The following is a 16,063-nucleotide window of genomic DNA, read 5'->3' on the forward strand; positions in this document are numbered from 1 at the left end:
TTCTCATATTGCTGTTAATGTGTTAGTTCCTCCCTGCTTGAGCCCCTGACCTGCCCCATGTGCCTTGCTTCTGTCTGGCAGGCATCTAGCAGGGGAAAAGTGGGACGCTACTGCATGCATGTGACCAAATCCACTCACAAAGACAAACGCTTCCTGCGCCACACAACAGCACTCAACAGAGGGAATTAACCACTGTCCTATGGGATAAGCACTGCGTAGATGTGTGGCCAGTGAATTGTAATTGAGTGAATAGAAGTGACAAAATCTTTCCCCTTTTTGCTCAGAAATTAGCACAGAAGTAGCTAATACCAGTGGATCGAATCCAAATGTCAGTGGAGAGAATCCTGTTGGTGTCAATGGGCTTTGGATCAGGCCCAGAATGAGAACAGAGGAGTTCAGACCATGTGGGAGTTTGAGATTGACGGAAGCAAGCTAAAATCTGTATAATAAAGTAAATAGTTTATTTAGTTCTAACTCAAAAACACAATGAAGATCAAGCTAATTCCATTGAGAGAGTAAAAACTCCAGTATAACTAATGGAGGAAAACAACCAGCAAAATGTTAGTCAATGGCTATCCTGTTTACTGCAAATTGCAGAAGAATTACTTATAGAGACAACGTAAAAATACACTGTAGAGCAGGTTGAGTGACTTGCCTTCTGACAGAGACAGATGAGATTGATCATCTCACATTGAGGACTTCCCTTCAAGAGATTAGGTTACATTAGTGAGTTAGCAAAATCTCATGAAATTAGCTGAGATGTTCACCATTTGCTAAAATCCTCTGAAATTAACTGATGAAATTGCAGTGCTGTCAATTTTGAACTTGAACTCCAGTCCCTGCCCTGAACCTCATGTTGATCTTAATCCAAACACTACCTCACCTAAATCCAGTTCTAGTGAGAGTTTGCCATTTGTTCTGTTTACTGGGAAAATATTAAGTACCTTGGGATAGCATGAGATGGCACTAAAAACTTGTGCCTATAGTAAAAACCCTTCTCACCTAGGGACTGATCTTGTTCATTTGAAGAAAATATATGAGGGGGCACCAGTCATTGGAATAGGAACCAGCAGGAGTCTCTTAAAATATTTTGTGGGTATGGTCCTATGTTTCTAAAATGATTGGTTGTGAAAATGATGAAAGGACAGGTGCAAAAATATAACGGTGTTAGCACTGCATTGTTACCATGCGCTTTCCTCTGCAGCTGACTTGCTTCTCTTTTAAATGAAAGAGACAAGATTCCTTCTGAATTACCTTAGCCAGTAGTGAAGAAAGATATAACATCAGAGGAGGTGAACTGAATAAATGTTGAAAGTAGCAGCTTTAGTGGTGCAGGCAGAAGCTGTCTCCTTTATTTCTCTTGGCTTTTTTATTGCTATTTTGGTGAATTTATTACTACTTTCGAAACAGGCGAGTCATTCTACATAAGACAGGAACACTGAAGGAAAGAAAAGAAAGAGGAGGCTTTTGTTCAGTATTGAAGGAAGGGTTTGAGATCTCTCTTTAACCCTAAGTCAGATTTTTTTTTTATATACAGTATTTTGCTTGAATGTTTGAATGCTACAATGTTTAGCTTGAATTGAAAAAGGTCATACTAAGCAATGTCCTCTCATGCATCACAGAGGCAAGGACAAAACTCATCACCTGCCAATGTACCCCTATTTGTCTATTTAAACTATAGACTCTTGGAGTTAAGGAGTGTCTCTTGCTATGTTTGTGCAGTGCCTAGCACAAGGGAACCCCAAACTTTGTTGGGATCTCTCAGCCCTACAACACTCATCCCCAAGCACCTCTCCTTTACCTACGCTACATTGATGACATTTTCATCATCTGGACCCACGGGAAAGAATTCCACCGGGATTTCAATAATTTCCACCCCACCATCAACCTCAGCCTGGACCAGTCCACACAAGAAATCCACTTCCTGGACACTACAATACAAATAAAGGATGGTCACATTAATACCACCCTACACCGAAAACCAACTGACCGCAATACATATCTCCATGCCTCCAGCTTCCACCCTGGACACATTTACATGATCCATTGTCTACAGCCAAGCCCTAAGATACAACTGGATTTGCTCCAATCCCCCAGACAGAGACAAACACCTACAGGATCTCCATAAAACATTCTTAAAACTACAATACCCACCTGGAGAGGTGAAGAAACAAATTGACAGAGCCAGACAGGTACCCAGAAGTCACCTACTACAGGACAGACCCAGCAAAGAAAACAACGGAACACCACTGGCCATCACCTACAGCCCCCAACTAAAATCTCTCCAGCACATCATTAAGGATCTACAACCTATCCTAGCAGATGATCCCTCACTCGCTCAAGCTGTGGAAGGCAGACCTATCCTTGCTTACAGACAGCCCGCCAACCTGAAGCAAATATTCACCAGCAACCGTACACCATAAAAGAAGAACACTAACGCAGGAACATACCCCTGCAACAAACCCCACATCGACTCTAGTGACACCATCACAGGTCCTAACCACATCAGCCACACCATAAAGAGCTCATTCACCTGCACATCTACAAATGTAATATATGCCATCGTGCCAACAATGCCCCTCTGCCATGTACATTGGCCAAACTGGACTGTCACTACGCAAAAGAATAAATGGACACAAATCAGACATAAAAAATAGAAACATCCATAAACCAGTAGGAGAGTACTTCAGTCTCCCAGGACACTCTGTAAATGACTTGAAAGTTGCCATACTTCTACAAAAAAAATCACTTCAAAAACAGACTTCAAAGAGAAACTGCTGAGCTTGAACTGATCTGCAAACTTGACACAATCAAACTGGGTCTAAATAGGGACTTGGAATGGTTATCTCATTACAAGAAGTAATTGTCACTGTTCACACATTCTCACCTCCTAATCAATGGTTATGAATAGGCCTCAACTACTTCCCCACTGTTGTTCCTGAGGCTTGGATATGTGTGTATATATATATATATACACACACACCTGCTATCTGATTTCTATTCCTTACATCTGATGAAGTGGTTTACAGCCCACGGAAGCTTATGCCTGCAGAAATTAAATTTGTTAGTCTTTAAAGTGCTACGGGACTCTCGTTGTTTCAGCCCTACTGTAGTACAAGTACTAAAGAACCCCAAATACAATGTTTTTGAATATTGGTTTTGGCTGACATTCATTTTCTTATGCTGAGATTTTATTCTCTTTCTCGCAGCAAGCAATTCACCAACCACAACTATTTATAAATTGAAGTATCACAAAGTATTTTAGTTCTAAAGGTAAATTGCTCCATATTTTCAGTAGCAGAGATGGGGAATTCCTATTTGTTAAAATCAGCTTTGTGAAAAATAAAATTAATCTTAAGGAAAATATAATAGCTTATGTAGTAAGTCATGTAAAGAATGTTGGTAGGTATGGCATTATCTGGCCTGTTTATGAAACCAGTGGCCTAAGCCTGTTAAATCCATCCTCTTCAGAAAAATAACCATGCTAGTTAGATTTGATTCCGGTATTTTGGCTGGCAGGTATGGTTTCATTTCCTTGTTTGTAAATTATTCAGGGTACAAGCAGAAGAGTTTGCCTGGAAGAAATTTCAGAAAATTATCTTGCTTTTGGTATTATTGTGTATATAAATTGTATTTTGTGTCAGTGATTCTACCTGATGAAGACGTGACCAGAATTTGTTTGCGCATCTCTGCTTGGCTTTTACTAATAGAGCAGACTCTCTTGTAATGCAGCTGATTCAAGGATTGCATAGCTTTGAAGTGAAACAGAGACATTAAGTATTCAGTAAGTGAAGACTGTAAATACCAATGGGTTTGCACTGAATTTTTGTTTGGTAGTTTTTTCATAAAATGCTTTGCTAAAGATTCTTTTTCTTGACACAGTGTTGTCTCATTGGTCTTAAAATGCAAGTACTTCGATACATGAGACTTGACAGTGTCTCAAACAATTTATTTTCTGGAGGTATTTCTGTATCCTCTGCTAAAATAAATCTCATTTATTGATGAAATGCACCTTACTAACGCACAAAATATATCCTTATGCCATATACTGGAAAGGCATTGTCAGGAGTAATTTTCCATCTTTTTTCCAATGGTAGAATCACAGTATTGTTAGATAATGTTCTGCTCCATCACAACTCTAGGTCTTTGGCTCACTGATAAAAGTCAGTGCAGTACTTAAGCATAGACTGGAAAAAAAGTGGATACAGTGCCTCCCCCCTTTTTAAAAAAAAACAAAACCAAATGTGTTCCCTTCACTCTAATCAAATAAGAAGCTGATTGGGCTATCTATATGACCAATCAGGGCTATCCATCAGCTTCCATAGCATATGGTAGGACATACTAAAATCTGAATTATGCAACTTTAGTCATATTTTGCATGGACCTTCCTTTAATCCTTTGACTTCAGCCAGAATTTGAACCAGTAAGATAAAATTTGCTTCAATTCAGGAGGCATACACAAGCCCTATGTACCCATTAAGTTCTATGTAAGTCACAAGTCAAGAGCTTAAGGGATATTCACTTGGTGTACATGACCTTGCATAGACCCTCTGAATTTTGCCAATACTGATTAAATATTAATTTGAATTGCAGATGAGTGAATATTAGATAACCATAAAATTTATTCTAGATCATTAACAGATTTAAAGATGAGAATTGTGTTTTCAATAGAAATTATTTGGTTCCAAGCAGAATTATGGACTCGTGAATTACAAATATGAAGTCCTGAAAATTCAAACCAGATAATCTTCAACCACTGAATTTTACTTTAGTTTTCAGGTTCAAACAAAAATGAGACTCATTCAAAGCTGTGTGCCTGGTATGAATTCAATGGCAGATCATAAATCAGCCCAAGTTCATTTAAAAACCGGGCCTAGACTTGCTCAAAAAAGATTACAAGCCTTTTAATGACCCTGAGCTGGGTTATGAGTTTGTAACAAAATCTAAAACCAAGTGAGTTTCATGTGATTCCAGTTCTTGTGATGAAAATTTTATACAGCTCCAATTCCCAAGGTTTTGACTGAATTAAACATAGGACTGAATAAAGTGAAATACTGTCCAGGTTTCAAAAAAGATATTCCAGAAAGTGTTTGATGAATCCTAACTTCCTTTTGGGGAAACCCAATGTTCATTTATAATTTCATTACTCTATATTCTTTCTATTTATGCCCCATTTTCCAGTGTTAATGATTGTGGTATGCTTCTTCCAACTAGCAAGACAGATGAGCAGCCAGGTTCTAGGTCTCTAGTAGTGCAGCTTTGTGAATCATGTCGTAAGTTACCACCCACCCATTCGTTCCCCAGAGCATTACCTCCACATCCATTCTCTACAAACTCAAGAAGCAAGAAACCCAAGGTTGCAGCTGAACCATGCTTCCCAAATGGGGGGAAGAGGTGGGGAATGGGGCACTTAAAAAGTGGATTTACCCTCAGATATAGATCAGTTCAAATGAGCTTCAGTGTTTTCAAATATTGATTAGATTTTTATCTGAAGATGGTTTTACAGTCTGGTGATGCAGCATGTGGGGAGACCCAGACTTAAGTGTGACCTCTACCTAGGTTCATGGGGGATCAGTCATATTTCAAAGATGCAGAGTGAGTCGAAGTCGCATTTCACTTGATCTTTAGAGTAACTGAAAATAGTACTGACAGTTTTATAACACCCCTAATCAGCTTCCTGAAACAATTTGGCAGTTTTGCATATTTCATTTTTATAGCTGCTGAAGAGGCAATTATAACAGGAGAAGGGAAATTAAATGAAAAAGCATGTGAGAGGTTTTGGATGCACAAAAATGAATAGCAATTTTGATCATGAAAACTTAGTCTGGTTTGAGTGTCCTTTTGAAAAATTGGTGCAGTGAATTAAGATAATCTATATTTTCAGATAAAATATTTCAAAAATAGCTTTATTAGTTTTGACAGGTTGAAAGCTGAAAAATGTTATGTAATTTGGTTTCTTCATGATGAAAATATATTTCAGTATAATAAGCCCTTCTATTTTGTACAAATTAACTTTTAAGGAACTTCTTATGAAAGAGTGGAAAAAATTCGGATGTCCTAAGAATACATTTGCGTCAAGCCACTAACTGTTTTAGTAACACACATACTCTAGCTGTGCTTCATTATTGGCTTATTGATTTCAATTACTTTCTAACCTTTCTTCTCTTCACACTAATATCAGTTACAAAGGTTACAGTATTAATCCAAACCAAAGACTCTCCAAAGCTCATGGTTAATAGCACTTTTCTTCTGTAATTTTTGCAACATTTTTTCTTTATCTTCATTTGGCTTATGAATTATGTCTTTTTGGCTGGGATATAGAGAAACAGGGACCAATTCTCTAAGATCAGGATTTAAATTAGATCCCTCTTGTCAGATAATCAAATAGGCTTTTTAAAATTTCCTGTAGTTGGAAAAGACCTTTTTCATCAGTATTAAAAGAAACTCAACTTGCTAATTTTGGATCAATTTAGTATTGTTAAATAGATTTTTAATTATATCAAACCATAGTAGCATATACTTATAATGTGAATGCTATTGATTAAAGGAGAAAAGAACTGACATATGAGATAGCTTATCTGTGCTTAAAGTGTGTTAAGCTTAGTATCTGAACACATTTGTTTTCTTATAGTCCAGGAACAGTTATGCTTTTTTTTTTAAATGTACTTTTTTCCCCGTGTAATTGCCAAGCACATTTCTCTAACCTGACATTTAATCATATCTGAACCAATATACGGGTGACAGTAGTTACTCTAATCTACATTACAATATATCAACATTCTACTGAAATAGCAATACTGAAAAGTTATGAGACAGTCACTTGGACTTTATGAATCAGTATTCATATAAGGATGAAATTTGCAAGTTCACTGTCTAGATCACTTTGGAAATTAATATTATGATCTTAGTCCAGTTAAAATTTAAAATATAAAAAATGTCATGAATTGTGTATATAAAAATGCTTCCTTTTTATTTATAACTATTATATTGAAAGATGCATGGGACTTTTAAATTTATTTGAGGTTTTTTTTCTCCAATGTCAAAACTCTGTGAAGGGAACTAAAATCAATGAAATGCTAAAAAGCTATGTTAATGGAACATTAAGGTTAAGAATTTAAATGCATAAAAGTCCAAAAGGAGTTTATAATACAAATCCAGACACAAATTTTATGTCTGGCCTTGAATTTTGAACCACTAAACTCAACTGCTCTGTCTCTGCTTACAAAGTGCTCACAAGCGCAAAAGAATTTAGCTCTAGGGTAATATATTTTCACTGTAGTATGCAGGAAATTACACAAGCATTGTGTGTGCCATGAGCAGCATGTGACTCCTGCTTTTGGAGAAGCTGGAATGAGGCTGCGGCGCTAGGTCTGTGGCCCCACTCCCTGCTTTGCCTCCTCCCCCAACTTCTCTCCCCCCCACCACTTCCTGAGCCCTGCTCAAGGGAGAGGGTGAAGAGGTGTGAATAGTGAGTTAGGGAGTGAGCAAAGAGGCATGCAGGCTTTGATAGAGGTGTTGGGAGGATTCATTAATGTTTGTAAATCACTTTGAAAATATAAAGCATTCTGTAAGTGCTAAGTATTATCTTCCTTAATAAAATTACATATCCCTCTTTCTGTATTTAGCAGAAAAGTAATACTAGTAGGGCAGTTTATATTAATTTATCTTGTTGTATGCAAAGTCAATGTATTGCATGTAATGGTGATTCAGTTCTCTTTGCTGCAGCTACCTTAAAAAAGTAACTCTTATAAGCAGAATAGGAGGATAATGCTCACTAGCAAGAAACATGATTTATTTTTATTTCTATTTACTTTTTATTTTAAAATAATCATTGGGAAGCTTAAAATATTGGTTTCCTGGCAACAGAAAACCAGCTGGGTTTGTCTGATCAGCATACCACTCAATGAAATCTGCCTGATATACAGGGCACTGTTAGAGACAAGGGCGGGGGAGGCAATATCTTTTATTGGACCAACTTCTGTTGGTGAGAGACAAGCTTTCGAGCTACACAGAGCTCTTCTTCAGGTCTGGGAAAGGTACTAAGTGTCAGCTAAATACAAGATTGAACAGAGTTTTTAGCATAAGTAGTTAGCACACATTCTAAAGGACAAAAGGGAAGGGTGGCTAGCTGGTTATGGATTGTTGTAATAAGCCGTAAATGCAGTGTCTTTAAGACCATGCTTTTTTGTATCTAGCAAAGTTATGAACTTAAGCTCCCAGTCTCATCTTTTGAGAGTGTTGTGCAGGTTTCCTTTAAGGCTGAGGACTGAGAGCTCATATATAAAGTGATTGCTTCGTGAAGTGTTCAGCCACAGGTGATAAGGTGTTTTTGTCTTATTTTCCTGAGTGAGTTCATCTGTGAGCATAGTGATTATTTGCTTTCACTTGAAACTAGCTATAGCTTGAAAGCTCATCTCTCACCAACAGAAGTTGGTGCAATAAAAGATATTACTTCACCCACCTTGCCTCTCTAATATCTTGGGACCAACATGGCTACAACAATAATTGGGCAGTTAGACATTCTGGCACAGGAGAGATCTGGGAATGGCATCCTGACATGGATTCTAAATTTTGCTGTAGGTCTTAACAGTGATGAAAGGAAGAGTTAAATGACCAGAAAACATGAGTCTGTGCTAAAGGGAAATGCCAAACAGATTGATAACCTAACGTCTTTTCAAAAATAATTCAGACTTGTTAATGTGGAAAAACTGTACACACAGGAAAAAGTGCTAATCTAGATCTAACCCAATATATTCATAAACTGGAGGAAGAAGCCAATGAAACTAATCTATGTAGTCTCACTTTTTAAAATGAACTTAATACAAACTGTTGTGAAGCACCAAGCATACCTTTGGACACTAATTAGTTTATAATCTGTGCAATTAATTTGATAAAGGATATATATCACATTTGTACCATTTTGACTCAATTCTGCATGTTGCTTTAGGTAAGTGAACAAAATCTAAAAATATGAAAAGATTCTAAGACATTACTGGAGGTTGATCAGTCAATAGGACCTTCTATTCTTTCAGTTTAAATTAGAGCAGCTGTCTATTCATCAGCAGCTACTTTAAAGCAAGAGTTGATGGAAGTAGTATTTAACAAACAGATTTTCAGGGTTTCAAAAATGGATTCTATATTTAAGACCGAAATAGGAGCATTTCATCACCAGGTGGACAGATCTTCTCTGAATGCAAGAACGAGTCACAGAAGAGATTCAATCCCTTTAAAATGGTTCCTCTTCTAGGGCAAAATACTTCCCTTCTGTGGGAAAAGCCTCAGCAAGTTTCCATTCACACCAGTTCTTCCAAATCATTCTGGTGGGATCTCCAGAGCTTTTTCTCCAAACTTACCAATGTTCTGCTATTTGCACTGATCTCAGTCACTCACAAAGCACAGGTACATTCATGCAGAAGGCCAAGATGACCTCATCTATTATGCCTTATGGTTCATGTTGGTGAGTACACTGGCCAGACCTGGCAAGTTTTCAGCCGTAAAGGGAAGTGCAACCAGAAATAACTTCCAGGCAGATTTCAGCCAGAAATCAATGCAGACCAGAGGAGCATGCCACAGAGCAGCTATTTCCTATCTCCACCACCAACCATCCCTGCTACAAAGCTGATGTTATATAGGGAGCAGCATCAGCGAGGTTTCTGCAGTATCTAAAACCAAAGTAGGATGCAGCATCCACTCCTATGCAGCTGTGGTCCCAGTCTCCAGCGTGCCACTTTTTGCGAACCTCTACACAACATAGTAGAGGGGCGTGCATGGCTATTCATAAGGAATGATATTTCCTTGTGCTTGTCTATGCTGCATATAGAGACCAGCATCGGGTGCAGTAAAGCTCAATCGCTAAAATGGGATATGGGGGAACTATAATGGTAAAAGCAGTTGTGGGAATGTTCAATACCTCAGCTAAATCATGGTAACAATATTTTTATAATTCATGTAAAGCAGTGTACCATTATCTTCAGAATCACAAAGCATTTTGGGAAAAGTCACTTTAGTGACAGTATTAATTTCTAACTAATCCTACTTAACTATTGAAGGTACATCATTTTGCGAGATTTGACAGAATCAGGTAGATGCCACTTCTTTCTAGGTAAATGGTTATTTATGTTTAACACATTTATAAAACAATTGACAAATACCTTACAATGTAAAGTCTTACTTAAAAGTATTGACATCCTGTTAGAAAATAGAGTAATGTTACTGTAAATTTAAACTGTGAAAGTTACACAAAGTCCAAGGAAGAAGAGGCCCTAGCAGAGAAGCTGAATGAATTATTTGGATTGGTCTTCACAGCAGAGGACATGGGGGAGTACCTATATCAGCACTACTCTTTCTGGGCAACAAATCTGATGTACTGTCCCAAACTGATGTGTCAATAGAAGAGGTTTTATAACAAACTGCTAAACTAAACAGTTATACGTCATCAGTTGATATTACTGAAAGCTGCTGGGATGATTCGCATGACTGAAATGTTAAAATCAATGTTTATAACCTGTTTAAGAAGGATCAAGTGTACCAAAAGGGAGGGGAAGTGGCACTACGTCAAAATTGACATTACCGGTTTCCAAGTCACTAATAAATTGGAAGAAAATGATCTTGAATTCCCATGGCTCAGTGTGCTAACAGGCAAAGCACAAGAAGGGGCATTGACTGGTGTTGGCTACAGCCCACAAATTACACTGGAGAATAGGATGACTGCTTTCTTATGCATGTAGCAGGGTTTCAGGCCAGAGGGTGAGAGCGGGGGGGAGGGGAGGGTGTTAATTCTCATTGGTCAGTGCAGCATGCAGTGCAGTACATCCCATCACAGTCCTTGTCCTCTGGCCAGTGTGGCTTAGCAGCCAGAGTCCAGGAGGCTGCCCTGGTCCTCTGGGCAGCATGGCCTAATGTTAGGCACAGGAAGGCATAAAGGGACCCAGGCCAATCCCACTCCACCCGACTCAGGGCCCTGTGGAAACAGCATGCCTGGCTTCCGGTTCATCTCACAACAAACCCGTTCCCTGGACACTTCCTCCCCTTGACTCTGGTTCCTGCAGTCCCTCCAAGGATGGCAGCTTTATGTCTTCCTCACCCTCTGTAGTCAGCTGGGGTCCCAGAGTGGATCTGGCATGCTCAGGCTCCCACAGCTTCCTGGCAGGAGCCTGTAGCATGCATCCCCTCTCCTATGCAGTCAGCCCATACTGGCCTGAGCTGCTGTTTTTATATACTCCCTTCACAGGGCCCATGCCCAGTAGGGGTGAGGGGGTTTGGTCTCCCAGGTCCAAAGGGAATGGTTAACCCTTGCTGGGCCAGTGTGAGGATGGTATACCCCATCGCAATGTACCTATCTATAATGTGTAGGGAAAAAAGCTGCATGATCATTGTGGACTTCAGTGTGAGTGACATATGCTGGAGGGCTCATGCTACCAGTACTGGAATTTCTAAACATAAGAGATGACAATTTCCTAACAGAAAAAGTATTGCAGCCAATACAGAGGAATTCTTTATTAGATCTTGTCCTAACAGATAAAGAAGAATGGATCACATAACTAAACATTAATGGTAGCTGAGTTACAAGTGATCATGACTTGATCACATTTGAAATGTATAAGCAGAAGAAAGTCCAGACCAACAATATATATACTTGGGGCCAATTTAATTGCTGAAAACAAAGCTGAATGAAATCAATTGAGTCAAATAATCTGGGAGGAAGATTTAATCAGAAAAATGTGAATGGTAATTGGGAATCATTTAAGAACATCTTACTAGATGCCCAAAAAGCCACAATCCTACAATTGAGGAAGAAGGCTGTGCTGGTTTAAAAAAAAAAAAAGATCTCCAGTGCCTGGAATGGAACTCAAGATTACTGAGTCTCACTATTCCTCTGCTGTCAGCAAATATCTGTGAAATTTACTGGCAAAATGGGGGATTTCTGGGGTTTTTTTAGTTTGTCTTTTTAAAAACCTAGGAAACTACACTCACACAAACTGTGTTCAAAAGAACATTATTAAGGTTTCAAAGGTGAAAGGTTAGAAAATGCCAGAATTAAGACTGCAATCTTAATTTGGCCCCTGGTGAACATGAATTATGATATAGTCTTTAATGTCATGATGACATGCTATTTTTTCCACAGGACCCGTGCCTCATTCAGTTCACAGCACCTGCTCCGGGAATGAATCAGGATTATGCAGTGAAAGAGACTGTGTGTGTAGGACTCCTACTTCATTTGTTGGAAGGTGTACAGTGAATGAGGTAGGGCACTGCGGGAAGAGAAAGGATGGCCTCATGGTTAGGCAGTTGAATGCTGCCCTGGAGAACTGGACTCTATCCCTACCTCTGCTATGCAATTTCCTATGTGATGCTGGTCAAGTCACTTCTGCCTGATATGATACCCTGTGGTCTGATTTGCAGAAGTGCTGAGCACTCACAGCTGAAGTCAGTGGGAGATGGGCTTTGAACGTATGAAGTATTTTATAATGCCAAGTACTTGGAAAAATCAGGTCCTAGTTGTCTCAAATTGGGTACCCAAAATTAGTGGAAACTTTTTACCTTAATCTCTCTGTGCCTTCATTCTATAAAATGGGTATTATACCACCTCCTCATCTCATAGGGTTGCTGTGTAGATTAATTAACTAATGTTTATGAAGCACTCGGACTAAAGCAATGAGTGCCATAGAGGAAATTATTTGATTCTGTCTTTAGAGCAGTTTGAATGTGTGGTAAATAAGACACTGAACAATTAGGATAAAACAAAATATTGAATAGTTGCTCATTAGAGAGCAACATCCATACCGTGCTTTGAATGAGACCAGGATCTTGTGGAAAAAATAGAATGTGATCATGTAATTAAAGACTGCATCATAATGCGTATGCACAAGGGGGATGAATTAAGGCAATCTTAATTCTGGCATTTCCTCACTTTTGAGTACTTGACTTTGCAATCTTAATGTCCTTTTAACATTTTTTATGTAATATGCATATAAGGCACTCGTAAACCAAAATAAGATTATCCACAAGGGTGCTGTACTGATTTAACAAAATCAGTTTCTAAATGGATTCAGTTACATCAGTATAATTTTCTTGTTTGGAAAGGCCTAATTTTCCTATCCAAAGGCATGACTACATGAACACTTACTACACAGCAAGCTGGGAATCTAAATCTACAGCATTCAAGTGTGCCGCCTGCTGACTGTCTGTGTGGACCCTGCTGATATTCACTAAAAGTTCTCTAGTGTGCATTGTAAGTGTTCATGTAAACATGCCCCAAGATGGTATATGGTTGTCAGTAAACTAAAGTAGGAATACAGTAGCCTGTATCCAAGTCACTCATTTCTCTCCCAACATGGAATTAATCCATCCTATGAGTCTAACCATTTCTTGCCTCTTTGGAATTCATTGAAGCTTTATTAAGAGTGAAATTTGCCTTTCAATTTTGTTTTGAAAGATAGTGTAAAATAATAGATAATGCAAAATTATTGGTGTAACATAAACTTTCAAAAATTCTCTCATGGATTAAAATCAGTTTGAGGAACAAGAAACAGAGCACAGATAAATGTGAAGGCATTTCACATGGAAAGAAGTTAATAGTCAGATGCCCCATGGAATAGTAAAGACAAGACTGTTCAAAATATTTATTAACAATCTGAAATAGGGGTGAACTGCATGACGGCAACATTTTCTGCCAAAAGGAAAAATAAGTGTTTTAATAGTATATAGGTAGGAATTGACAAAAATTGAGCAAAAAAAAAATGGCAGATTAAATTAAATGTAGACAAATGCAAGATAACACTCTTATTTAACCTACTCCATGTTACTCTAAAGCTTTCTGAATTAATTTTACCTTCTAAAATGTTTGGATTAAATTGTGATCCCTTTGAAGTCAATGGAAAAGCTCTCATTGATTTCAATAGGTCCAGGATTTCACCCCTTGTGTTTTTTAACAAACCTGAAAATATATAGGTAAAAGAAATAGGTATTCAGGTTTTACCTGTGATATTTGTTATATACAGGTAAAACAAAAATATACGGTGCAATGTTTTTATATACTGATAGGTCCAAATAGTTGGTACAGAGTTTTTCTACATATACATATGTGAGTATTTGGTGCAGAATTGTTAGGATCTGATCAGTGTATAAATAAAGGTCTGACATTGCTGAACATAGTACTTTTTAAATTTTAGCATGAGGTCTTTGTTGACTATTGATTGCATATTACAAGAAATTCAGTGGTTAAAACTCAATACTTACCTTTCCCCCAAAATCTACAAAAAATCAGTCAATTAATAATGATTTGGCAGACAGATGGAAATAGATGCCACTTACTTTACCTATTTATAATTACCAGGAAAAATAGTGGAAATGTACATTTGTATATAAACATTGTATATATTTGATATTGCTCTCCCTCCACTTTTCATATTTCACTTGTCTTCATAGGTTCCAATCCTTCAAGTTACAATGTGTGGACAGATCCTTGTGCCCACACAAAGCCCTACTGAAGTCAACAGGACTTTGTGGGCTTAGGATCCACCTTTGCGTTATAAGTAAACTCTTTGTGACAAGGACAGTGTCTTAATATTACAATATACTACAGTACAAAACACAATGGGATCTTGATACTGACTGAGGCCTCTAGACATCATGATAATATAAATTTAATAAATAAATAAACAGCACAAAAATAGTGAACAATAATTTAAATTTAAAAAATGATTTCTGTTTTAATAATTTACATTGCTATTAGGAAAACAGTTAAGGAAATCTGCTATGAAAAATATACAAACTTAATATCAAATATTAAGTAAACTTGGGAATTTTTGCCACTCTTAGCATCTCCTGAAACAATCACAATTTGATTATGAAGCAGACTTTTCCTGGAAGTATATTCACTTTCCAAACTGGAAGTTCTTCTCTTTCTTTCAAAAATGTGTCATAACGAGAAGAGTATGGTAAGACATCAAAACAATTATGCTGTAAACCTTCTTCACATACGAACATCTCTTTCTCGTCATCATTACTCAAGTAATCCTGAAAAGCAGTGTTTCTCTGGAGAAAAGGTTAAAAACTCCATTTTTCCCTCATGTATTATTCCCAGCAATGAAGCACTGCTACTGGAACCCTAATGGAAATCTTTATAGCAATAAATCATTCATACCCTACAAACTTGAAGAAATCCATTGCTACATGGTTCAGAATAAGTATTCCCCAAGTCCTCAGTTCAAAAGTTCAGAAAACTTTCAGTCCTGGGCTGTTCCATTTGACTTATTTGTCTGTTTGACATCTCTGAAGTTGTGTGTGTGTATCTATATCTATATAAGCGCTAAAAACCAAGACACAAAGTTAAAATTGTTCAACCAAAAAGGTATTTTAACACAAGCCAATTCCTTTTTGCATTTTAACAGCCTGTTTACTGAAGTCAGATAATTAATAATAGTTGTATTGTTTCCTTGCACTGTTGTCTGTGGCTCTGAGACCAGTCTGGAGACTGATTAGGCAAAGAGTGTGCTGAGCTTGACCTTTATCACATATGTTTGGATCCTGACTGTGAATAGAAGGTTACAGGTGTGATTACTGTGACTGTGAAGATGGTCATGTGGTTATCCCATTATAATGGATGTAGAAAAAAAATTGTGAAAAGACTGAGTAAGAGTGTTCACCTGTGATACAACTGCCATATGAAAATACCATTCAGTAATAAAGCTTTCAGTTTCAGGACAAGTATTCAGAAAACCTTTTAATTAATTCTATTTTGCAGCTCTTTAGAACATCAAAAGAGGAAAGGGTTTATATATATATATATATATATATATATATATATATATATATATAAAAATAATATGTGAAGCCTACAGACTTTGGTCTATTTAGTTCTGAAATCTCAAATATATTCTCTAAAGAAAGAACACAGATATGTCAATTGTAATATTTCAAGACCATCAGAAATGCAATAGGACAAAATAAAGACATGTAAATAACTCCAAGTAATAGCACTCATTTTACTCAGCTCAGCAACCTAAAATATAGGTATAAAATATTTATCAGTTCAATAAACTGGCAGTAGCACAATTGAAGC

At 37.5% G+C, this 16,063-nt stretch overlaps 1 protein-coding gene across 1 annotated transcript in view; it reads right to left on the bottom strand.

Annotated features, from left to right (window-relative positions):
* Positions 1–16,063, bottom strand: part of DHX32 (DEAH-box helicase 32 (putative)) — a 46,944-nt gene that overhangs the window by 25,613 nt on the left and 5,268 nt on the right. Inside the window, 8 exon segments of the mRNA XM_067533430.1 lie at positions 3,424–3,575; positions 3,654–3,718; positions 4,379–4,402; positions 6,148–6,263; positions 6,265–6,368; positions 14,239–14,252; positions 14,775–14,880; positions 14,883–15,018. Coding sequence (XP_067389531.1) covers positions 3,424–3,575; positions 3,654–3,718; positions 4,379–4,402; positions 6,148–6,263; positions 6,265–6,368; positions 14,239–14,252; positions 14,775–14,880; positions 14,883–15,018 — 717 coding nt within the window.

Source organism: Emydura macquarii, unplaced genomic scaffold, assembly GCF_026122565.2.
Source record: "Emydura macquarii macquarii isolate MOO-44397 ecotype Brisbane River unplaced genomic scaffold, CSIRO-AGI_Emac_v2 contig_3343, whole genome shotgun sequence".
NCBI lineage: Eukaryota > Metazoa > Chordata > Testudines > Chelidae > Emydura > Emydura macquarii.